The sequence below is a fragment of the Marmota monax genome, unplaced genomic scaffold (assembly GCF_021218885.2).
Source record: "Marmota monax isolate L192 unplaced genomic scaffold, Marmota_monax_Labrador192_F-V1.1 WCK01_AAM20220418_F8-fsc00001, whole genome shotgun sequence".
In the NCBI taxonomy this organism is placed as follows: domain Eukaryota; kingdom Metazoa; phylum Chordata; class Mammalia; order Rodentia; family Sciuridae; genus Marmota; species Marmota monax.
In genome coordinates this window covers 3,469,669-3,495,775 of record NW_026693777.1, presented here as the reverse complement: position 1 = coordinate 3,495,775, position 26,107 = coordinate 3,469,669, and the positions used below count along the sequence as shown (strand labels likewise).

The window sequence follows — 26,107 nt, the reverse complement described above, 5'->3', positions numbered from 1 at the left end:
AAAATAGGCCACTTCTTGGTACTCTGAAGAAATTGATTCAATAATCTTTCAAATTACAAAGTATCATTTTACAGCATACAATATGCATCATAATGTAGTACATATTTTAAATTTTTAAGGATGTTGAACGCTAATGTTCTGAAAGGAGACTTTTACAACTTACTGCTATAAATATTGATACTTAGTCATGGGAGAAAATGATATTAAAATAGTTCCAAGAATAAAATCATACATAGGGCAGTTGTTTCTAATATTAATAAGTCCATGAACTCATTTGTACCTGACCTATAAGCTTGAAGAAAACCTAACCACCTAACAGTTAAGATCTATAGCCCTAATATTTCATTTAGGTGTAGAAATAGATTTCCTTTCCTGAATAAACTAATATGGGCTATTTCAAAGGGGGTGGGGGTGAAAATAAACTTTTAAGGCCAGTGCTGACCTAAGAAGCAAGTGTTTCCCATTTAAAATACCCGAAGGAATTTTAAATTCTTTGACTAGCTATCAGGACGACTGGATTTCCTTTGACAGAATAGAGAAGCAGAGCCCCTGGAAGAGATCTGCGGTTAAATAGTGCTGCCTCTGGTGTAGAGGGGAGATGCTAAGATTTCTCACATGACTTTTATCTCCCTACAAGAGCAGGAAACCTGAAGACTGGAGCCGTCTGCAAATTACTGTGACGCCAATTCCACCATCCCGGACAGAAACACAATGCGCGGGCGTGGGCCCTTTTTTCCAGTCCTTCCTGCCAATGTTCACCAATGTGTTCTGGGATCCAGGTCCAGAAATTCCCTGAGCAAGGAAAGCGATACACTTCATCCTAGTAGCAACTTAACTTTTTCTCCTGCTCTAAACAGGGCATTTGACCTTCTGGTCTGTGTTCCCAGTGTTCAGGCGCCAGCTGTGTTCCTGACCCCAGAATAAATCAGACTGCACCGGGCCTGGCTAAGCTATGGACACATTTCCTGTCGCGGCCCAGGGGAAGCTGTTGGCCTCAAGGACTCTGGTGGGGATTCTGGCAGTTGGGGCACGGGGGCGGAGGAGAAGAGAGGGGAGGGGTCACCCGGTGGGGGGAGCCAGCTGTCTAGGGCGGTGACCGGGCTCCAGAGCCTCTCTGCGCTCTGGGGCAGGGCAGATCTAAATTGGGAGCAGCTGTGGACAGAGGGTCTTCACGATGAGACCGGCTCTCGCCTTGTGTCTCCTCTGTCAGGCGTTCTGGCCCAGGCCTGGTGGTGGCGAGCACCCTACCGCCGACCGCGCGGGTTGCTCAGCCTCTGGGGCTTGCTACAGTCTACACCACGCTACCATCAAGCGGCTGGCGGCCGAGGAGGCCTGCAACCTGCGCGGCGGGTCTCTCAGCACAGTGCATGGTGGTGCTGAGCTGCGTGCAGTGCTCGCGCTCCTAAGGGCAGGCCCCGGGCCTGGAGGAGGCTCCAAAGACCTTCTGTTCTGGGTCGCCTTGGAGCGCAGACGTTCCAACTGCACCCTGGAGAACGAGCCATTGAGGAGTTTCTCCTGGTTGTCCCCCGACTCCGGAGAGTCCGAAAATGACACGCTGCCGTGGGTGGAGGAGCCACAACTCTCTTGTACTGTGCGGAGTTGCGCGGGACTCCAGGCCACCGGTGGGGTGGAGCCCGCGGGCTGGAAGGAGATGCGTTGCCACTCGCGCGCCAATGGCTACCTGTGCAAGTACAAGTTTGAGAGTTTGTGCCCTGCGCCGCGCCCCGGGGCTGCGTCTAACTTGAGCTATCGTGCTCCCTTCCAGATGTACAGCTCCTCTTTGGACTTCAGTCCTCCTGGGACCAAGGTGAGTGCACGCTGCCCGGGGGAGCTCTCCATCTCAGGCACCTGCGTCGAGGAAGAGAATGGCGCTCATTGGGAAGGGCTCCCCACTGGGGCGGTGCTCTGTCCCTGCCCCGGGAGGTATCTCCGTGCCGGCAGATGCTCAGAGCTCCCTAACTGCCTAGATGACTTGGGAAACTTTGCCTGTGAATGTGCTGCAGGCTTCCAGTTGGGGAAAGACGGACGCTCTTGTGTGACAAAGTGGGAAGGACAGCCTACCTCTGGGGGAACCACGGGGCTCACCAGGCTCCAGCTGTTCACTGAAGCCAGCCCAGTGCCAAAGAGACCGTCGTCACCCCCAGTCCGTGAGAAGCCAGGAGAGATACCCCATGTCAGTGGAAAAGACAGTTCTGCAACATCTGTTTCTGAGATTCTTCAGTGGGGAACACAGAGCACCATATCGACCCTTCAAATGTCCCCTGGAATCAAGTCAAAGGCCACCATCACCCCATCAGGAAGCGTGACCTCCACGTTTAATTCCACATCTTCCTCTCTCATTCCCCATACTTTGGACTCCTCATCCACCGTGGTCTTCATACTCGTGAGCATAGCAGTGGTAGTATTGGTGATCTTGACTATGACAGTGCTGGGGCTTTTCAAACTCTGCTTTCACAAGAGCCCTCAGTCCTCATCAAGGAAAGGGCCTTTGGCCCCGGGGGGCAAGGAGACTGATGCTGAGACCGCTACTTTGCGTTCCGGTTCTGCACATTGCACAGACAATGGGGTGAAGGTCGGGAACTCTGGTGTGCTGGACAGAGCAGAGGGCGCCTCGCTGGCAGGGTCCTCCCTTGGCTCTAGCAACACGTAGGGAAACAAGTCATGGACACTCCTTGTGAACATCCTTTCGCAATTTCAAGGAAAAGGGAAAAGAGGAACTTACTTGTGAGATGGCGAGTTCTACAGAAATTCCCCTTCAAATTTCCTCTATGCCACCAAGGAACTCATCTGAACAGCACACCCATTCCCGGAAAGTGGATGAGGTGGAAGTGTCTTAGTGTGGTACTGGTGGGCAGGGTGGTACGGGGTGTGTGTGTGGGGGGGGGGGGGGAGGACAGTATTTTCTTATGTTCTGGAGAATTTAGAGAAGTAACAGAACATTTCAAGACACTGGAAGCAAATAGAAAACAATACATTTTTAAAGGTTATTTTTTATCAAAATAGGAAGGAAATCTGTCTATATTGTTCAGCTGGGAACATTACTGATTTGAAATTCCCAGTTAAAAAAATAAATAAATAAAAGATTGTTGATAACCCAGACTCAAATATGTTGGCTCCCACAAGAAGTAACTATTTAGGAATAATTTAGGAGCATGTTGGGAATTGTAACAAAATTTGGGGTCTGCTGGGAATAACCACAAGGTACCTATTCCTTTTAGATTGATGGGAAAGTCCTTAAGCCCTGTGATAGAACAGATCTTTCAGAGCTGGTCACTTTTCCCTTTGTTCTTTTATCCTTTGATTTCAAAGTCACTGCTACTTGTGTGCTCTGCTATAAATCCACAGTGGAATGTTTCCAGAGTTTCTGGCTCTGGAAGCAAATTATAGTTGACCACCAATTCAAGTGTTTTCTGTGTGCCCTTGCCCAAGGAAACAAATGATTTGTGTTTTCCCTTTTCAATGTTTGTGCTCTCCAGTGTAATGACCTCTGCAACCAAATCACCTTATCCTAAATATTAGGATGCTGATCCTCACTTCCAATTATGGTGATGTTAATTCTCAATTAAAACGTTAATGCTAAGTATTGATTTGAAACCTTCTGGGTGCATTAAAGCAAAAGTAAACTGGGTTTCTTTCAAAGTTGGTAGATGCTTGTGCACTTTTTAATTCATGGATAAACTTGATTGTCAATTCATTTCCTTTTCTTCTGAATAAGCATGTGCAGTCACAATACATGTTCATCTTGGAATGATTACAATTTAACAAGAGTCTCCCTTGACAAAGGCATGGTAAACAGCTTTTCACAGAATTAAGAGTAGAAGGAAGAAATGATAAATAAAAAAATCTGTCAATAAGTTATGATTTGGTATTATTAGGGAGTAATCAAAATGAAGCATTTCTGTGACAAAAAATTAAGACATAATAAAAATTACTATGTAGATGTATCAAGATTTCTGATTCTAGTTTTAAAGTGCTAAGAATTTAAAAGTGCAAAAGGGTTAGCTCATGGAGAGAGCTAGAGAAACAAGTTCAGTAATGAGGAAAAACAAAAATAGGAAAAAGCTTATGCCATATTTTCACAGAATTATTTTGATATACTTGAGTGTATAATGTATACAAAGGAGGATGGACCAAAATTAGTAAATTACCAAAAAATAAAATAATCTACTAGAAAATTAAAAAAGCTCAATGTATAAGCCCATTATTCTAAATATAAGTCTCTATATTTGGTATTTTAACATTAAAGGAATAAAGTAATAGATAATTTGCTTCATATGCTAAATATGTTTCTAAGTAATTACAGTTAAGTAAAATCATAAGTGAAATAGAATTAGCAACATTTGAAGGAACTTTAAAAGTTATCATTTCTTAAGTGAAACTAAAAATTAGATCAATAATGGCTTGCCAAATGTTCCCCAACTCTCAGCTCACCTCTGTTTTAGTGTTATAGTTTTCCTCTTTACTACATGAACTCTTAGTAGAGAAGGTAACTATTGAATAGAGCATATAGTGATTGAAAAAATACCTTCATCTGTAACTTAACTGACCTATAACACACACACACACACACACACACACACACACATGCACACACTATCTTAAAGCTGTATGCTTTTGTATTATTATTTCATGCAACAGAGAATGTGTCATTATTTTATAAGGCAACATATGGTATTATGGGTTTTGGGCTCTAAATATTCTTTGTGAAGAATAAATGGGTATCAGTATTATTTGGTTATTGTTCCTTATTATTCCTCTTATTAGTATATCAAAAAAACTATTTGTTTTCTTCTTTGATTTCTTGACAGATAATTGCAGACCAAGTGGCACTGAATATCCTTTTATTTCTGGCTCTGAAGTCTTCCCTTAAAATGTTGATTCTGTGGTAGAATACAGCCAGCCAAATATGGTCTCTTGAGCCTATTTGAAGTTAGGGTTAGTGTTCAGCCTCTATATTACTTCTCTACTATCACTTTTTTATTATTTATCAGTATCTTTGAGGTTCCTGCCTTTCTTGCTCAAAAACTTCTACTCCCACACTCATCATTTAGCTTCCTGTCCACTCATTTCCTTACAATGAAGACTTGGAACCTAATTGATGACCTATCTCTCTATCCTAAAACCTGTCATCATCTTACACAATTTAAATCATCTTGCACGACTCCTCCCATGATAATGAATTTCAATTCCTTGACTTCATCATTTCCAGTAACTCACAGTTAATTTTTGCCATGTGCTTGAACTGCCTCACAAATTTGGATGGTTGTGAAACTGCTCCACATCTGAAATCACGACACATATGTGCAAACGTGTTGAAACGTGTATTTAATGAATGTTTGCCACTGATTAGAGGTAAACCATTATTGTTTGAACTTTGATATTCTTTCTTTCTTACAGTAATAAGCTTACAGGGAATAGTAGCCTGGCATGATATTATTATTTTTCCTTTTATTTCTTTTTGAAATAATTTTGTATTTACAGAAGCTAAAAGTACCATAAAAATAACTCTTTTTTTTTTCTGAATCATTTAAGAGTAAATTGCCAAACCCATGACTCATAGCCCCTGAATATTTTAATATTTACTTCTAGGTGATCTAGTTTGTTGGCATATAATTATTCATAGTATTCATAGCTAGTGATATTCTCTCTTCCATTTTGGATTTTGCTTTTTTCCTTTTTTTTTGATGGGGAGGCATTAGTAGTCAATCTAACTAAAAGTCCATTCATTCTGTTGATCTTTTTGAAAAATCAATCTTGGGTTCATTGATTTCCCTTATATTTCTACTCTATATTTCAAATATTTTTATTACTTTGTTTCTTATCCTTGTTTTGGATTTACTTTGTCCTTCTTTTACTAGTTTCTTGAGAGTAGAAATTTGGGTTATTGATTTGAGATCTTTCTGTTCCAATATATGAATTTTCAGTATATCTTTCTGGGCACTTACTTCTTCAGTGACATTCAACAAGTTTGATCACATCATGTTATCATTTTTCATTCATCTCAAAGTATTTTTTAAATTTCCCTTGTGTTTTTTTTCCCTTCAATACACTGGTTATTTAGGATGATGTTGCTTAATTTTCACATATTTACAAATTTCCCTAAATTCCTGCTGTATTATTTTAATATAATTCCATCATGAGTTAGAAAACATAGTTTATACGGTTCCAATCCTTTTACATTTATTGAGTCTTGTTTTCTGGTCTTCCCCTAACTTGTGTATTATGAAAAATATATAAGTGATCAAGAAGAATTTTGTGTTCTGATATTGTTTGGTAGAGTGTTTTACAGAAATCTATTAGGACTAGTTTATTTATACTGTTTTTAAAGTATTTTATTTTATTTTGATCTTCTGTTTAGCTGTCCCATTATCTAAGTGAAATCTCTAATTATTATTGTTCTCTATTTATCCTTTCAGTTCTGCCAGGTCTGATGCCATGTATTTTGGGATCTCTTATTAGTTGTGTGTGTGTGTGTGTGTGTGTGTATGTATGTGTGTATATATATATATATATATATATATATATATATATATATATATTACATATCTTGGTGGATGAGACCTTTAATCATTATAATATTTTCATCTTTATCTTTAGTGACTGGTTTTTGTTTATAGTTTTGTTTTAAGGTCTGTTTTACTTGATATTATCTGGCTATCTTTTTTTTTTATTTTAAGCATTGAAGAATATCCAAGGATTTGCACATGCTAAGCAAGTGATCTTCCACTGAACTATATCTCAGTAGGGATATAGGCAGGTTTTAGGATAGAGAGAAAGGTCATCAATTAAGTTCCAAGTCTTCATTGTAAGGAAATGAATGGACAGTAAGCTAAATGATGAGTGTGAGAGTAGAAGTTTTAAGGTCTGTTTTATTTGATATTATCTGGCTATCTTTTTTTTTTAAGTATTGAAGAATATCGAGGGCTTTGAACATGCTAATCAAGTAATCTTCCACTGAACTATATCCCAGTATTTTCAAAAATGATTATATTTTGAGAAAGATTCTTATTAATTTGCTCAGGCTGTCTTTGAACTTGCATTCCATTTGCCTTGGCCTCCTGAGTACCTGCTGGGATTACATATCCAACTGCTTTATAGTTTTTGCTTGGTATATCTTCTTATATGTTTTAGTTTTTAACCATTTGTGCCTTTTAATCTGAAGTGTGCCTCTTTATATATTTGAACCATTTAAAAAATCCATTTTGTAATCTCTGCCTTATGATTTGAGTGTTTCATAAATTTGCATTTATTGCTCTACTGTTAAGACAAGATTCATATCTATTTTCTATTTACTTTCTATGTCTTATCTGTCTTGTTCTTCTATTCCTCCATTACTGTCTTCTTTTGTATTAAATAAATATTTTATAGTGTGCTAGTTTAGTTCTCTTGTTTCTTTTCCTTTTGTAAACAAACGTTTAAGTAGTTGCACTGGGAATAAAATTTAATATCTTAGCTGTGCGTAGTCTATAATCCTAGTGGCTCGAGAGGCTGAGGCAGAAGGATCTCAAGTTCAAAGCTAGCCTCAGCAAAAGTGAGGTGCTAAGCAATTCAGTGAGACTCGACTCTGTTTCTAAATAAAATACAAAATAGGACTGAGGATGTGGCTCAGTGGCCAAGTGCCTCTGAGTTCAATCCCCAGTATCCCCCCCAAAAAAATTAAACATCTTAACTTAAAAACTATGAGGATTAATACCAGTTTAACTTCAATAATACACAAAATTTTTACTCATATGTAATAATTTAGAATATTTTATATATTATATAAAATATATACGATATATTTATTATATGTTCTACACATTAAATATTATATGGTTTATATATTATATAAAATAGATATTATATATTTTATATATTAAATATTATCAATTATTATATAATTTTTGCTCATATAATCTTCTTCGTTGTGTTATTATAGGCAATGAAATTATGTATTTATACAACATAATGTCATTATCATAGTTTTGGGGTTGTTGTATTATGCAAATATCAGGTAAGAGAAGAAATGGTGTTGCAAGCAAAAAAAATTCATAATGTCTTTTATATTCATTTGTACCTTAACCAATACTCTATATTTCTTTGTGCACATTTGTTACTGGCTAGTGTCCTTTCATATCACTCCAAAGGACATGTGTTAATATTTCTGTAGGTCATATCTACTAGTGATAAATTCAATTCTTTAAATGTCTTAAATTTTTAAAATATCTTAACTTTTAAATGTCTTAATTTCTTTTTTAATTTAGAAGTGTAGAATTAGAACTTCTGCTTCATAATCTTTTCCTCTTTACACTTTTCCTATGTCATCTCACTGCATCATAGTTCCTAATAAATGCCAGGTATTCATTTTACTGAGGATTCTTTCTCTGTTACTGTTTTAAACTTTTTCCTATGATTGCTTTCTTGTTTCTCTGCAAGGATCATATGGTTATGTCAAAATCTGGCTGTTTTAAATGATGCATGGCATCTATGTAAATCTGTTTCTTGATAGCTACATGTAGTGTATTGTTCCTGCTGTTTGTTCAATTACTTTCTTTGATTGATTCTAAAATATCCATATTTCCATCAATCCCTGAATTACTTCCTAACTATTTTCAAGTAGCTTAGTGATAAGCTTACCACTAAATAGAAACTTCTCTTAATTATTAGACCAATAACTTCCCCATCCTTTATGGAGGGACTCTAGGTGTACATTGGAGCAGGACTTCAATACTCAGGAGATTTACAATCCTGTCCTGGACTTCACTTCATAATTTTGAAGGGCCTTAATCCCACCCAGAGTTGAGAAATTTGGGCCTTCTTAGATCTTCCCTGGGCATTTCAAAGTTTTTCATGTGCCTTATGAGAGTCCCAGGAATATGTTGAGACTTTCCAAAGCCCCTTATAGACATCTCTTTCTTCAGATCTTTAGTTTTGTCCAGCCTCTTGTTTGCTACAAATGTTTTCCTATGGCTGCTGTAACAAACTGGCAGGAGCTGTTGTTTTAATTCTGTTTAAAATAATCAAACTTATTCTCTCACAATTCTAAGGGGTAGAAATTAGTAACCAAGCTATCAGCACAGCCATGTTTCCTTGCAAGTCTCTTAAGAAATAATCATTGTTTCCTGATAGCATCTGGTGGGCAAAGGCAATCATTGGTGTTTCTCAGCTTGCAGCTGTATTACTCTGATTTCTTCCTGTGTAGTCACTTTACTTCTATGCATGTACCTGTGTCCAAATTTCTCTCTTTTTATAAAGACGTCCATCCCAATTCAGTATGTGTTATTTTTTAACTTGATTATGTCTGTAAAGGCCTATTTCCAAATAAGGTCACAATCAGATACTGAGGGCTAGAATTTAAACATCTGTTTTAGGGTAGCAATTCAACGCACATGTACACTATTATATTTTTCTCCTTAGGCTTCCCTAATCCATTCTTACATCTCAAGCTATTGTGCTGAGTTTCTCTTTCTTTTGGTCAGCTACTATGTTAATCAATTGCCACTTACTATTTTGAACAAACACCTTGAGAATAGAGTTTTTCCCACTGAGTAAACTGTGAGGCGTATCAAACAATGATCCCTGTGAATGGGGATCTTAGAGATAGGTCAGAAGGTGATAATTCTCGATGGATGGGACTCTTTGAAAGCTCTAAACTATTCTGCCCCTTCCACTGACTGACAGGCCAGTGGTTTCCCCAGCTACTTTATTTGCAAAGCTGCTGATTTTAAGGCTTTCTGCAGTCCTGGAGAGTGGAGATTAAGAATAGAGCATATTAAAATGTCACAGAGCTCACTCTTCTTACCAAGATTCAGCTATTTTTAATAAACACTTCTCAGGCTATGGTGAGCCATTGGTTAACTTCAAGACTTCTCAAAAAATATCATTTTGGCATCCAACTCCCTGGTTCCACATTGTTTTTAAGGAGAAGCAAATTTTCAGAAAAACATTTTACCTCCTGAAAGTTTCACCCATGTGTTGCTTTTAGGTGTCATATCTCTTTAGTGTTCTTTAATCTGGATGAGTTTCCTCGTCTTTTATGAAATCAACAGTTTTAAAGACTATATGCTAGCTATTTCTGTAGAAAGTTCCTAAAGAAGTGTTTGTTTCTTCATTCACGTTATGCATCTTTGACTGGAATATTATAGAAGTGGTACTTTGTTTCCCTGCTTCTTAGAAGTTGACGTGTGACTTCAAATTTCACATTATTTATGTTAACTTCCATCACTGAATTAAGGTAGTGTCTATCAGATTTCACTGTAAATTCTTTCTTTGTAATTATTTTGTAGGGAGACAATTTTTGACTACACAAATTTCCTGCTCCTCATGAAACTTTCAATATTTTTGCTTATTTTTATCATTATATTCATATATTTCTACTTTATTCAATAAACTACTATAATATTTATGTTAATGTTCAGTTTCCTCAGATTTGGGCAGGGTGATCCTCTTCAGGTTCTCTCCTGTGTCCTAACAGGTCCCGAATATTCTTTGAGTACTTTTTTCTAAAACAAAAAGAAAGACTTATTTTGTACCTTCCCTGCTCAAGTTTAAGAAGCTCTAGTTAATTTCAGAAGAAAATGGTCATCAGAAAATATGATTTGGGTACTAGGTATATTCATTATTTCTAGATTATTGTTCCCAAGAGTATCCTTAGAAAGTGGATTTCAGGATGTATGTATGTGTTCATGTATGCATGTATGTATGTGGATGCATAAATACACATATGTACATACCTATTTATATATGCATATGTGTGTGTGTGTATACACACACACATTCACTTACATCTATATTTACTTATATACTTAGCTGTCTATACATACTGAAAACCATACTATTACTAATATCTCTAACTCAAATCTAACACCACAGGGTGGTCTCTTTTCTCTCTGTTTGGCTGCCTGCTCTTGAAGATATCATCTTCCTACCACTTGAGCTCTGATCCCACATTATAGTCTGTGGTCTCTAGTATCGCCTACATAAAAGACCTCTGCTTACCAAAACTTATCCTTGTGCCATCTATATATACTCATCTACTTAAAAAACAAAAAACAAACAAACAAAGTCTCTTGTTAAACTCTGTTTACTACAACCTTCTTCCTTCTTTTCATCTGCTAAATCCTCATTCATCTTTCAGGACCACAAAGAACATCATTTTTACCTGAAGGAGTCTCCAAAGACTCAACTCCAGGATAGGACCTAATGGTCTCACATTTACATGGGATCACCTCAGTGCCCAGCACACAAATCTTGTTGTCATTTTTTAATGGATGTTTTATCATCCTACTACTTAACTTTTATCTCAGATTTCTAATATTTATTTAAAAAGATTAAATCCATGTCCTTTTCCACCTTAAATGTAATGGAAAATACAACATGTCTTACTATAGCTTAATGGTTTGTTTTTTGTCATAGCAACTGGAAGAAGTTTTTTAAAATTAATGATCCTAGTATCTATCTACTGACAAAAAGAAAAAAATCTCATCAATATTAAGTTAAAAATAAAATCTTGTTTTGGGTGGATATTTGTCAAAATGTAACTGATTAGATGAAATAGCTCCACTTATGTGTGAACTTCTTTTAGTTGCCTAGAGGTATATTTAGCAACTAATTCACATTAGAGGACATGATGTGAGGTTGTACTGCTCAGTTCATATTTTATAGGAACATTACTGATATTTCTTCCCAGCCAAACTGAGTGTTTATTAATTCATAACAAGAAATTATCAGACCAGAAGTATAAAATATCTTTGAGTGTGCCGATATATAGCATACATAACTATTCTTAATTCATATATATGCAATATATTGATAAGTTATAGATATTAGAAAATTCATAGAATAAAGATAAAAATAACTAAAATATTTTGTTTCATTTCAGCACAATATTTTTTTCACTGTAATACTATTTTATTCACTATGATTAAAAATAGTTCAATATCTTTTTTAGCAGCTTTACTGAGGCTAATTTGAGATAAATAAACTATGCAACTGTGAAGTCACTATTTGACATTTTTTACTTATTTATAAACATGTGAAACCATCGTTATAATCAAGAGGATAGATGTATGGTGCTTAGAAGCTTCCTCATTAGTAAAAAAAAAAATAAACAAAAAACAAAAAAAAAAAAACAAAGTCTTTCTTCCAGCTTCACCACTCCCATATCATTAAGCAACCACTGGTATGTTTTGTACATTATTAGCATTTTCTGGAATTTTATGTAAATCAAATCATACAGTATGTATTCATTTTCTGTCTAGCTTCTTCCACTCAGCATAATGATTTTGAGATTTACTTATGCTTTATGTCCATTCCTTTTATTGGACATATGATTTATATAAATGTTGGTAAGAATGTTCACCTCTGTATTTATGAGGGATGCTATTTTATAATTCTCCTTTCTTACAATGCCTTTGATTGGTTTTGATATAAAAGTAGTATTGGCCTCCTAAAATGAGAAGTAAATATTCCCTTCTTTTCAGTTTCTAGAAGATCTTGCATAAAATTTACGTTATTATAACTTTGTATGATGTGATAATTCACCAATGAAACCATCAGGGCCTAAAGTTTTCTTTGATCTACATATCCAGTTTCTTAAAAAAAAAAAAGCCTGAATTCTTACTCAGGTTATCTATTTCTTTTTGACAGAGTTTTGATAGTGTGTTTTACTCAAGTCCATTTCAATCAGGTTGTTGAATTTGCAGACATGAAATTGTTCATAATATTCCTTCATTGTCCCTTTTAAAATCTGTAGGCTCTGTAGCAAAATCACTTTTTTTTCTTTCTTGATATTGGTAATGTGTGTTTTCTTTCTGATCAGTAGGGCTAGGGATTTATGAAGATTATTTATCTCCAAGAAGTAGCTTTGGGTTTCAATGGTCTTCTCTTTTGTTTTTCAGTGTTCTATTTCATTGATTTATGTTTGATGTTTTCTTCTGCTATATACTTCTTCTGCTACCCCTTTTCTACTTTCTGGTGGAAGAAGCTGTGGTCTTTGATTTTAGATCTTCCCTCTTTTCTAATACAAACATTTGATGCTACTAATTTCCAAGTACTAGCTTAATTGCAACTACATATTTTACATTTTGCACTTACATTTTTATTCAGAATACTTTCTCTTTTAACCCATGGGTTATTTAAAAGTATATTAGTTAATTTTGAAGTACTTGAGGATTTTCAAGATGTCGTCAATTATTAAGGTTATCTAGGTTAATTACTAATTTAATTCTCTTGTGGTCCGGGAATATACACTGTATGACTTGAATTCTTGTACAGTTATTGAAACTTGCTTTAGATTCCCAGAATATAATCTATCTTCTAAATGTTCTGTGTATACCTGAAAAGGTTTATTTTATGGGATTGGCTATGTTTTACAAATGTTGACTAGGTTGAGTTGGTGGATAGTATGCTTCAAGTTTTGTATTTTCTTGTTGAGAGAGGGATGTTGACCAGAAGTGTAAACTATTTAGTCTATTTCTTCTTGTATTTCTGTAGTTTTTTTCTACTTATTTTGAAGCTCTGTTATTAAGCTTATAAACAATCAAGACACTGTTCTCTTAAGATTAGATTCTTTATTATTTTGAGATAACTTTTTGTCCTTGGTAACATCTGGTTCTAAAAGTACTGGTCTATCTTTTTATAAGTGTCAGCATAGTAAGTATTTTTTCATCCTTTAACTATTTGTGTCTCTTTATTTAAAGTAGATTTATTGAAGGCAGTTGTAGTCGAGTTTGGCTTTTTTATCTACTCTTACTCTCTAATGTTTAATTGAGGCATAAATACCACTCCTGGCATTGCATATAATCTGAGCACTTTTATTTCTCATCCTTTTTGGGTGTTTTTTCCCCAAGTTCAAATAGTTTCCTCTAGCCCGTGAACTAATCAACCAGCAACTGAATAGTCATAGGATTTATGTTATTTGTTTCCCATCCCTTAGGGATTACTGTTCCTCATTTCCTTATATCCAATATCTTATTGATTCGTATATTTTATCCAGTTTTTTATTTGTTTCCGGCAGGAAGATATATCAGGTCCATTATTTCAACTTGGTAAACAATGGGAATTTGTTTCATTATATTTAAAATAACAATACAAATTAATAAGAAAACTTGCTAATAATAGTGAGCAATTATGTTGTACAAGGGACTCGTTTGGGGACCTTATATGCTGTAACTTAGTTTATCCTCTCAATAACTCTGAGGCAAGCACCACAACAATCCCTATTTTACCACTAGACATTTTCATAATCATTTGACAAATAGTATCCTAAAAAACTAGTATATAAATATAAAAACTATATTATTATGCTGGTGAACACCAAAACAGATGAAAATAAATTTTAAAACATGTGACCTGTGTTTTACAAAGTTCTAATTAAAAGAGTTTGGAGTTTTATATTATACTTTAAACATTTCTTCTTAAGATAGGCAACAATTTTAATTACCTAAATACACTAAGAATTATTCTTAAGATAGGCAACAATTTTAATTACCTAAAATACAATAATAATTATTCCTAAGAAAACCAAAAGTCTCTGTGTTTGTTCAAGTATCTTATAGCTAATAATTTAATTATGAAATAAACCTTTATCTGTATAATAGTTTAAAAGATTGTATTAGCCATTTTCCTAGCAAAAATGAAATAAAATAACAGAGAAATAGCAGAAATAACACATTTCTTAGAACTCTATTTTTTTTTCTTCTCCTTTACTCCTTTTCCTTACTTTTGCTGGGTGGTAGAGAGAATATTAAAAACACATAATAACACCAACTGTTATTTACCTGAAAACTTTTAGTATCTTCCTGCTAATCTGTGAATAGGATTCTGAAGGCAAATTTTTTTATATGTTACTAGAGCTATTAGTAAGGATTTGAGTCCCTGAAGGGACTACTGTGTCTTCTGAAAATCGAAAACATGTTTACAGATTTGCTTTTCAAACTCTAATATCCAGAATTGTGCCTGGCCCACAGTAGTTGTCATTAATTATTTCATTATTGACTTATGATAAATGAATATATAAAGCAACTCTTAGAACTTAATAATTTAAATATTAAATATATCAGGAGTTGCAAGTGTAGTTTAGGTTTTCTTATGTAGTTTATTAAAGTCTTACAAGAAACTCTATTTTCCATTAATCCTTTTTCATTTATTAGAGAAATAACCTTTTTGAATTATATATAAGAAGTGATCGTGTTTTATTTGCTGACAATGGATATTACAGAAACATATGTTACTAGGAGTTACTTGGATTGTTACATAGTCCTGCCCTGTATACCGCCCTATAAAATCCTAGATATTGGCATGGAGTACTTTCCAACATTTTATTGTGAAAGTTTTAAAAACTATTAAAACATGTTGGAAGAACCATCATCTACCTTTGCCAGTTGGTACAGACATTATGACTTTTCATCCCTAAATTTATTAGAAAGTATTTCTTGGTAATAGTGTTATTATTCTACAGAAGTACAATATTATTATCACAGCTAAGACAAATAACAATATGCCAATAATATCATCTAATATGTTCATTATATGAAATTTCTCCAGTGGAAAATGGTCCCCCAAAACATCTTTTGTGGCTCTTTTTCCCCAATCTAATATGCAGTCAAGTTTCTTGCCTTCTATATGGTTATTAAAAATATTTAGTATCTTTTAATTCAGCATAATCTTTTAGCCTCTTTGGTTTGTTTGTTTTATATGACATTGATTATTTATACTGAGTCCAGGACAACTGACTTATAGAATGTTCTATTCTGGTTGTGTCTGACGATTCCTTTATGTTTAGATTTGGGTTCAATATTTTTAGCAAGAGAACTTCATGTTCTGAACAGTTTTTTTAATATTTATTTTTTAGTTGGACACAATACCTTTATTTTATTTATTTATTTTTATGTGGTGCTGAGGATTGAACCCAGGGCCTTGCACATGCTAGGAGAGCGCTCCACTACTGAGCCATAATCCCAGCCCTGAACAGTTTTTATAGTATGAATTTTACCTATGTTGAGTTACCCACACCAGTGCTCAAAGTCACAAATTTGAGCACTTGGTCCCCAGGCATCTCCACTGTGAAAGAACATTTTTGTTTTCTGTTGGTAAGCAATTTGTTAGAATGACATCCTGAGGCTTGTGGATATGCTGAATTCTAACAAACTTTGGCCCAAAGGACTTGGTACCTACTGTGATCCTTGCCTGTATTTGTTAGTAACATTTTCAAACTAGTGATTTTTCTCATTGTTATTCATTCTACAATGTGATAAAATTAGCTTTTGGACCTCTTGATTTTAAACATCTTAACTGCAGAACTGCATTGTGGATAATCATCTACATAATTATAAGCTGGTAGGTGTGAAGGTTTTACTCTTGTCAGACAGATTTCAATTTTAAGCTAGCATTCCTAAAAGACTAAAAGGGATTTTCCTCTGTGTGTGTGTGTGTGTGTGTGTGTGATATGTTTTAACCTCTACCCCCAGGTAATTCTGACCATAAACAAAATTTCACAATCATTTCATGCAATTACATATACCTAAAGACAAAAGTCTGATATTCTCTCTGTTCTCTAGATCCGCAGTGTCTGTAGCACAGCATTGCTTACTCAATGTGTAGAAACAGTTCCGTTTTAGCAAGTCTAGGAGTGTTGAGCGTCCTTACCATAGCCATGTCCTTTAGCAATGTGACTGAAGTCTTTTATTTTTCCACTCCTTTAACAATTTCGTTTAAGCTACTCAAGAGTAGGATGAGGAAGTATGACAATTTTGGGGTTTTTTCATGCCTATTAATCCTATAAAGCTATGTAAACTGGTGGTCAGAGAGGTGATAATGACATGGGACTCAGTAAAAAGCATATTGCACTGGTTAAGCTCTCTCTCTGCTGGGAGAAATTTTGAGATATTAACAGGAATTTTCTCTTTACTACCCATTTCTCTGGGGACCTCTTTCCTTCACTGAGTCAATTATATTTATATCCCCCAAAGAGTCTATTTATGTAAGAGCAAAGAGTCAAATTGTTGGTCTTGAATTACAAAATATGTTTTCTATATTCATAGTATAAGATAAAATCCTGAAAGCCAAGGCCCATTTTTTTCTGATTTTTTTCTTTCTCCATAAAATAAAACACAGATACAGAAAGCTGCACAGAATACATAGTTTAGTGAATTATTGTCAAGGAATACCTTTATAATCATCATCTGAGTCAAGAAATGAACCTTTGCCAGCTGCCCCTGAAGCCTTTCCCTGAATCCCATCCTAATCATAGACCCTTCCATCTCTCCAAAAGTAGATTCCATCTTGATATTTGTAAGAGTTATTCTCTTGTATTATTTATAGTTATATATCCCAAGCACACACTGCCTTATACTACAGTTCAATCTTATACAATTTTTGCTCTTTATATTTTTAATTTTAAATTTTGATTTTGAAATCATTTCAAACATATAAAAATGTTTAAGAAAGTAGAAGGATGCCTAAATGCCCAATACCTACAAGCTTCATAAATGTTAACATAGTACCAGATAACCACAGTACTATTATCAAATCAGGAAGTTAACATGTATATAACACTATAACCAAATACATAATATGTAAATTTTCTCAATTTCCCATTAAGGGCAGTTCCACAAGGGTGCCAAGATCATACAATGGGAAAGGGTAGCTTATTCAATTTATGGTGTTTGGATATTCATTTTCACAACCAAAAGAATGAAATTGGAGCCTTTTGTCCCACCATATATAAAGAATAACTCAAAATGGATGTGAAAACTGAAAATAAGATCTGAAGCCATATAATTCCTATAAGAAAACATATGGGAAAGGATTCTTGATCTCAGTCTTGGCAGTGTTCTTGGACATGACACCAAAAACACAATAAATGGCTAAGTGGGACTATATCAAACTAGCAATTTGTACAGAGCAAAGAAAACCATCAGAGTGAAAAGGCAACCTACAGAATAGGAAAAAATTGCAAACCATATATCTGGAAGGCATTAATTTCATATATATATATATATATATATATATATATATATATATATAATATATATATATATTAAATATATATATATATATATTAAATATATATATATTAAATATATATATATATATTATACACACACACACACACACACTCACACACAATGGAACTCTTAAAACTCAACAAATACACAGATTAAAAACTGAACAAAGGATGAGAATAGACATTTCTCTAATGAAGATAAATAAATGATCAACAAGGATATGAGAAATAAATATTTACCATCACTATTCAATAAAACAATGCCAGTGAAATCCACAATAAAATATCACCCACATCTGTTATGATGGCTGTTATTGAAAAAAAGGTAAATGTTGGTAAGGTTGTGGAAAAACTGGAACTCTTTGTACACTGTTGATGGGAATGTAAAGTGTTGCAACCATTATGGAAAACAATGTGGGAATTCCTCAAAAAAAATTTTTTTTAAATGTGACCCTATCTCACTTCTGGGTATACACCCAACAGAATTAAAAACAGGACCTTCAGTTATCTGAACTATCATGTTAATTGCAGCATTATTCACTTAAGTCAAAATATAGAAACAACCCAAATGCTTATATACATGCAATGGAATATTATTGTGCTTTAACAAAGAAGGAAATTCCACAATTTGAGATAATGTGGATGGACTTATAAAACATGATAAGTGAAATAACTTAGAAACAGAAAGACAAATACTGAATGTTTACTCTTAGAAGTGGCATCTGAAAGAATCCAAGGTATAGAAGACAATACAATGGTGGCTTCCAAGGAATAGGGGTGTTGTTCAATAGGTATAGAATTATAGTTATACAAGATGAGTAAGTTTCAGAGATTTGCTGTATGCTTTTATAGTTAACAATAAGATATTATATGCTTCAAAATTTATTAACAGAGTAGATCTCATGCTAATTGTTCTTACCACACACCAAAACAAACAAACAAAAAAGCCCAATAAACAAACAAAAAACCTATAAAGAATCACAAAGAAACTTTAGTGGAGTGATGGATATATGTATTACCTGGATGGTGAGGATTGTAACATGAGTACATTCATACATACAAGCTCACCAAATTGTATACATTAGTTATATGTGACTTTCATACCAATCATTCCTTATTAAAACTGGTAGGGAAATCTGGGAGCAATGACATATGCCTGTAATCCCAGCAATTTAGGATGCTGAGGTAGGAGGATTGCAAATTCAAAGCCAACCTCAGCAATTTAGCAAGACCTTGTCTCAAAATAAAAAATAAAAGAGGACTAGGAAGGTAGATCAGAGATAAAGCACTCCTGGGTTAATTCCCAGTACCACAAAGAAAACTAGGGGAAAGAGAAGAGTTTCTATTTTACATCATTATTTCTATGTTAGTTACTTGGATTTCTATGTAAAAAAATCTTTCCTTATATTTCATTTACTCCTTTATTAATTTCTATCACTATGGATTTATAGATTCCTATTTTGTGGGCTCTACCCACAACAAACATATTAACTCATTTTCTGCTGCTGTGTTCAATTATTTGAGGCTTTATAAAGAAAAGAAGATTATTCAGTTCAGTTTTAGAGGTTAAAATTCTGAAATCATGTGGCCTTATCAGTTCAGCCTCTGATGAGGACCCCCTTGACTGACATATTGAGACAGTATGGCAAATGGCATCATGGCAGGTGCATATGTAAGAGGGAGAGATTATGTGCAAGACAGGAATCCAGAGAGTGATTCAGGGACCGGGTTTTCTCCTTTAAAATAACCCACTCTTGTGAGAAACAACTCATGTCACAAAATGAGACCAACATTCATCCCTTTAAAAGGCAGAACCACAGTGACCTGACTCCTTCCAGTAGTCACCTCCTCTTAAAAGTTTCATCACTTCTGGCATTGACACACTGGGAATAAGACTCCAAAGCAGGAGCCTTGAGGGACAGATCACAACCAGAGCATAGCAATGATTATTTATTTTATTGCTCAGAGAGTTTCAGATTTGTCTAATGGAAGTTCTTGTCATCTCCTATTTCCTTCTGAAATATCCACATAATTTTTTGAGCACTCTTTCCTTTTTGGTGCAAGATATCCCAAACTCATATTGCACGTTCCCTGTACCTATAGAGCATAAGCTGTTCTTCTAAGGATCCCCAGGAATTTTAGTAGGAGAATGATATTTAAAAACCAGTATCTGTGTATTGGATGTGCTCAGTAGCATTAGGATGTCATTACTTCTAGGCATTTTCAGTTGACAGAGATGAAGATATAGACATATATGGTATATTATAACATAATAATATATATTACTCTTAACTTTCTGTGTATTGTAGAACTGAGCAAACAAGTAAATCTAGAATATCATTTTATATATGCATGCATTCATAAATACCTTGTTTTTAATTGTTGGAAAAGAGTTGCAAATAAGAAGTGGAGAGGAAGGCTGTAATGAATTCTGACTGCAGGTTTGAGATTGTGAATATTAATATGAACTCATGAAATATGTAGAGATAGATATATATGTACATATGTATATGTTTGTGTGTGTATATATGCCATTTCTGCAGACAAGCTGAAATGTGTGTATATATATATGATTATATATAAGTAAGATAAATAATTATGCACATAATATCATATAATTATCATAATATATGATACAGAATATAATTTTAACATGTTACATACATGCTAACACACATCCATATCAATCTCTACATATTCCATGAATTCACACTGAGAGTCACAATCTCAATCTTACATTTAGAATTCATTCCAGCCCTTTCCCCTCTTTCCTTATGTGTAACTCCTTCTTCCAACAATAAAAACATGCCATGCACGTATAATGTTATGTGTGTATGTGTGTGTGTGATATATATATATAATGAATTGTATACTATATATTTCCTTATTTGTTAAATTCTAGAATTCATAAAAAGTAGTTTCAGACTTCACATTTGTGGAGTTTGTACAATTCTTTTGAATTTTAGCCATAAATATGGCAACATACCATATCCCGAAGTTACTTCGGTAATTCTTCCCCTCTGCTGCTTCATTATTTTCATTTCATCTGTCGTGAAGTTAGCTTCATTTGATTATATTCCATTTTGGCACCTCCATCCTTATTGGTTTTAATTATCTATTTTTTAGCATATAAAGCATTAACAGTTAATTATACAAAAAAAATATGTAGGAAGAAGTGTCACTTGCTCCTCCTTTCCTCTGCCTCATTCCCATTCCCACATACTTCCAACCTAAACAATTTCATTGATTTCTAGTTTATCAGTCATGTGGAGTATTTTCCCCCAAATAAGACTCGTAAGTATTTTCTTATTCACTCCTTGTTTCTTTTATGAAATGTGGCATACTGTGGATGATTTCCTGTTCTTTGCTTGTTTACTTAAAGATACATTTGGAAAACTTTTTAGAGCATCAGTTCATAGAGATACTCCTCATTTTTCTCTACAGCTACAGGATATTTCAATAGTCCAGATGTATTGTGTCTTAAGTACACTCAATATATTTTTTAACTTGATGTTATCTCTTAGTCTATAAATACAGCTGCTTTCATATCTTTGGTTTTCTTACAGTTTGTATATTGAAGAACTTGGGGGCATGTTTCATGAAGAGATTTCCACAGTATGTATTTTTCCAATTTCATACTCTTGGTGCAGCTCAATATTTTTCTCCATTTCCTGTATATTTTACAAACTGGCAATTATAGTCAGAAGTATAAACTGGGTTATTTACTATCTCTCTGACAAGTATATAAGTGGTGGTAAGTTTTTCATTGGTAGGCATTAAATTTTTCCTTACTTCCTTTTTCCCTGACTGTGAGATACAATTGATGTTACATAGTTTAAATATTATATATTAGTTCACTGGGGCCATAAAATTGTCATTTTCTCATACTACTTTGTTTTTATTTGTTAACTGGAAAATTTTATAAAGAGACACTTCTCTTCATCTACTAGTTTGTTATCAAACTGTACATTTCATTTATAGTATATATGCTTGATTATTCTCTTACATTTTTCCTATTTTCATAGTAATGAATTTGTACTCCATCATCCTTATATGGTAATAAATTATCTTCTTAAAACATAAATATGAATTCATAAAATTAAGCATATTTGATCAGTTTCACTCCATTGCCAGTTTTGATCCTGTTGAGTCTCAAACTATCCCACCTTTGGCCAGTGGGACCTTCCTAAGTAGACCCCGTGAGTCTTTTTGACATGACTTTAGTGTTCTTTGATAATTTCCTTGCATCTGGCATTACGAAATGTTTCAGGCTTGTTACAATTCTTTACTGCCCCAGATCTATAGTTATCAGCTCTCCAAGTAGCCTTGGTTTATTTTAATAGAAGATGGTATTTCAAGGCTGCAGGGTAGACTCAAAGAATTCTATTACCATAAGAATGGAAATGGTTTCTAGGCCTTTTCCAAGGACACCCTTGAAAAATATAATAATTCCTAAAATAAAATATAATTCTATTAACGAGAGAAAAATGTGTAGAAGTGCAATAGAGGTAAACATTGAGTGTTCCTAAGAGGGCACTTACCCTTGCTTGCCTTCTCCCTGAGCCTGATCCCTTCATAGGGTGGAGAAAATGGTAATAAAACTATTTTCAGATTAGGGGATGATGAACATAAAGGGGATTGACATGTTGCTTCTCCAGGCATGGCTCAGGAAGACTGTAAATTTCTTAGAGCAACTGTAGCATAACATGGCACTGATAGTATAGAGTGGTGGTGTGTGAGGGATGCCTCTAGGTGGATGAAACTGAGGGGAGCTTTACCAATTAGTGTGGAAGAGAGGCTAAAATTTCTTTTGAAGGTGGCTTTGGGATTTAGAAAACCCTTAGTGTTGGACTTATCATGCTACAGAATTACCTGAATGGAGACCCAACATACAGAAATCAAAAGGGAACTCATCTCCTGAAGCCACTGATGTAGATAGTCAAAAGATGCTGGAGATCAGATTTTCTATAGTAAGCCAGGTTGGACCACGGATCATGGGACTTGACATCTATCCCCCAGGTAAATAAATTTCCTAGAACTTAATTATCCCTATGGATAATTGTAGAATTGAGAGGAAGAGAATCCCAGAGACCTATCAACTAGGCAGCATTAAGAAAAATCAGAAGGAAATGAGTTTACCTTGATATGGCAAGATTGAATTTTCTGTCATCAGCAGGACATAATCAGAATGCAAGACCTGAGACCTATTGCTGAAAAATAAAGAAATTTCTGTTTGTGCATACTTGGGTTGTATTAGTGGCTCACTGTAATGGTTAATCTGAATTGAAAACATGATTGGATTAAGGTATGCCTTAAATTAAGAGGCTTCTGGGTATGTCAATGAGGGTGTTGCTACGAATAATTGGCATGTGGGACCGTGAATGGAAGCAGAGAATCACCCTAAATATGGACAGAACTGTCCAATAGGTTCAAGGCTTGGGTAGAACAAAAGTTGTAAGAACAAGGAAGTAACAGCAGACATAGGCTCAGTTTTTGAGCCCCATTCTTGATTGCTACTGTGATCACCTGAGGACATCAGACTTCAGCAGCTCTTTCACTCTTCCAAAGAAGACTTTGCCCAATAAGAGAGCTGGACTGTGCTTCTGCTTCTTGGACTGAGCAGTTCTTGGTTACTCCACACTCTCCAGCTTCTGGTTGTGTAAGCCAATCTAATAAATTCTCTTTTTATAGTCATGGTTCTTTTCCTCTAGAGAACCTTGAGTGACATACTCACTTAGAAAGTACTATGTGTGCTTTTAGTTTTATCTGTAAAATACTAACTCATAAGAATGCTATGAGAAAATGAATATAGAGACTTATTCCAGTATTCTGGAGTAGAAATAACCACTCACCAACAATTTCAGTGGCAAATTGAGGGAGGAAGCTATGGAATGTCTGATTATGGTACCACTCAGACCACTCTCGTTTCCAGTTTTAGGAAGTCTTGTTAATGTCATAAACTAATGAACATAATTCACTGTTATGTTGTAAGAAAATAAATCTACTAGCTTACAACTTTGAAGAACAGAGCATTTAAATGAATCCAGGGATAGCAAACGTTTCTAAACTGAACACATTTTTATTTTTACCTCCAAGCCCACTAACCTGTCATGTGATATAAGGTGAGATGGGAGTTGGTAGTGTTATTCATTATTTGAAAAAGCCATCCCTTCCAATTTCCACATTTCTTCCTTTTTCAAATGGCAGGACTAAGTGCATATAGTATAGAGTCAAAGGATACAAGATTGATGGATACTTAAATGTGGCCAGAAAGCCTCTTTCTCAAAATCTGTGATAGGAGCATGTCCTCTAAATGATCTACCTGGATAGGAACAATCTCCCAGAATTACTATGTCCTAGGGGTCAGTGATTGAGGTCTATTCCCTGGACAAGCCCCAGAGCTGTAATTGTGGGTACATCACCAGTGTAAGGAGTGTCACTTTGGCAGATGCCATTATTTCCAGTGCACCTGATTGGTTTAAAGTATCCTCTTTACCACTACTCCCTTCATCAACATATGTAGGGAGTTCTTAGAAATATTAAACCACATGAATCGCTTTAAATTCTTTTTGTAACCTGGCTGAATACAAATTACAAACAACAAAACAACCACAGATTATTCTGACATGTTATAATAACCACATAGCCCTATTTTATAGACCTATAATATTCACATAGCAACTTTTTATAGACAAAATATTTTACATGTATTATCTTGTTTTATTTATCTTCACAAAATCCCTGTGAAATTGGGAGAGGGATAGATTATAGATAGTTACAATACCAATGACAGTTCTTCCCAAGCTGGGGCCTTCAGAATTATTAAGGCTGTAGTCATAGGCATAGGCAGATCAGCAAGGTTTTTCTTCATTTTAACAAGATGTTCTCCTCCTTGAAAAGGTATGAAACTAATAAGTTTTATAAGGATTAAAATTTCCATTTCCTATGGCTGAGCCACATTTGACTGAACTTTTCAAGTTTATGTGAAAGCCACATCAGAGTAAAAACTATATTCACATTTCTACTATATTAGACCAGTGACTCAGGAGATATGGACCAATGCCAACAAATTGCTATCACACATTAAAGCCTTCATTTGTACAGCATCACACCACCTTTTAAAATTTTAATCAGTGAATTTATTTTTAACTGACAAATAATAAGTGTGTAGGTTTATGGTTTAAAATGTTATGTTTTGATATATGAATACATTATAGAATGATTAAATCAAAATAAGTAACATACCCATCATCTCATTTATGCCTTTGTGATGAGAATGTTTAAATTCTACTTCTTTAGAAATTTTGAAATACAGTTTATATTTCTTCTTTCCCCCTATTTTAGTTCTCAGAGTGGGCAGGGGGGTGTTGGCTAACACGTCCATTTATGGTCTTCCCGCTTACTTCAGGCATTTGAGACATCTTATTTTTACCTTCAATTTTCCTCTCTGCTCTGGTCTTCCCTTTGGATTATACACCCATGAAGTTTTTCCTACCCTAAACCACAAGTACAGAGAGAAATCTCGTTACCTCCCTCCTTCCATATATTCTCCACCTCTCTTCCCCAGTCTGGTATCAGGTTAACTTTCCTAATGCACCACTTGAATGTTCAACCTTGCTGCCCAAAAGGTTCCCAGGCCTCCCCAGGATATGAATCCCAGCTTCCTGAGCATGGCTTATGCTTTCTTTCCTGCAAGGTTCTACCAGCTTAGTCCATACTCCTGTCATCTCACTCTGTCTTTTTGCCAACAACTACCCACTATTTGGGTTTATGGGAGTTTCATGGTTTTATCACATATTCCTTATACCTGAAATACCAATCATAACCAGCTTGCATACTATAATTTGCCCACACTAAAAATTCCAACTCAGCCAGGCTTGGTGGCGCACACCTGCAATCCCAGCAACTCTAGAGACTGAGGCAGGAGGATCGGTGGTTCAAAACCAGCCTCAGCAACAGCAAGGCACTAAGCAACTCAGTGAGACCCTGTCTTTAAATAAAATACAAAATAGGACTGGGAGTGTGGCTCATGGCTGAGTGCTCCTGAGTTTAATCCCTAGTACCCACCCCCCGAAAAATATCTCAGTTTAAAGGCTACTGCTTTCAGGACATTGTTCCTAG

At 35.1% G+C, this 26,107-nt stretch overlaps 1 protein-coding gene across 1 annotated transcript; it reads left to right on the top strand.

The window, feature by feature from the left end:
• Nucleotides 1-1,087: 1,087 nt before the first annotated feature.
• On the top strand, nucleotides 1,088-3,093 carry Clec14a (C-type lectin domain containing 14A). Its single transcript, XM_046461136.2, has one exon. It carries the CDS (start codon nucleotides 1,175-1,177, stop codon nucleotides 2,648-2,650), a length of 1,476 nt encoding a protein of 491 aa, XP_046317092.1. The 5' UTR covers nucleotides 1,088-1,174; the 3' UTR covers nucleotides 2,651-3,093.
• Nucleotides 3,094-26,107: the final 23,014 nt, after the last annotated feature.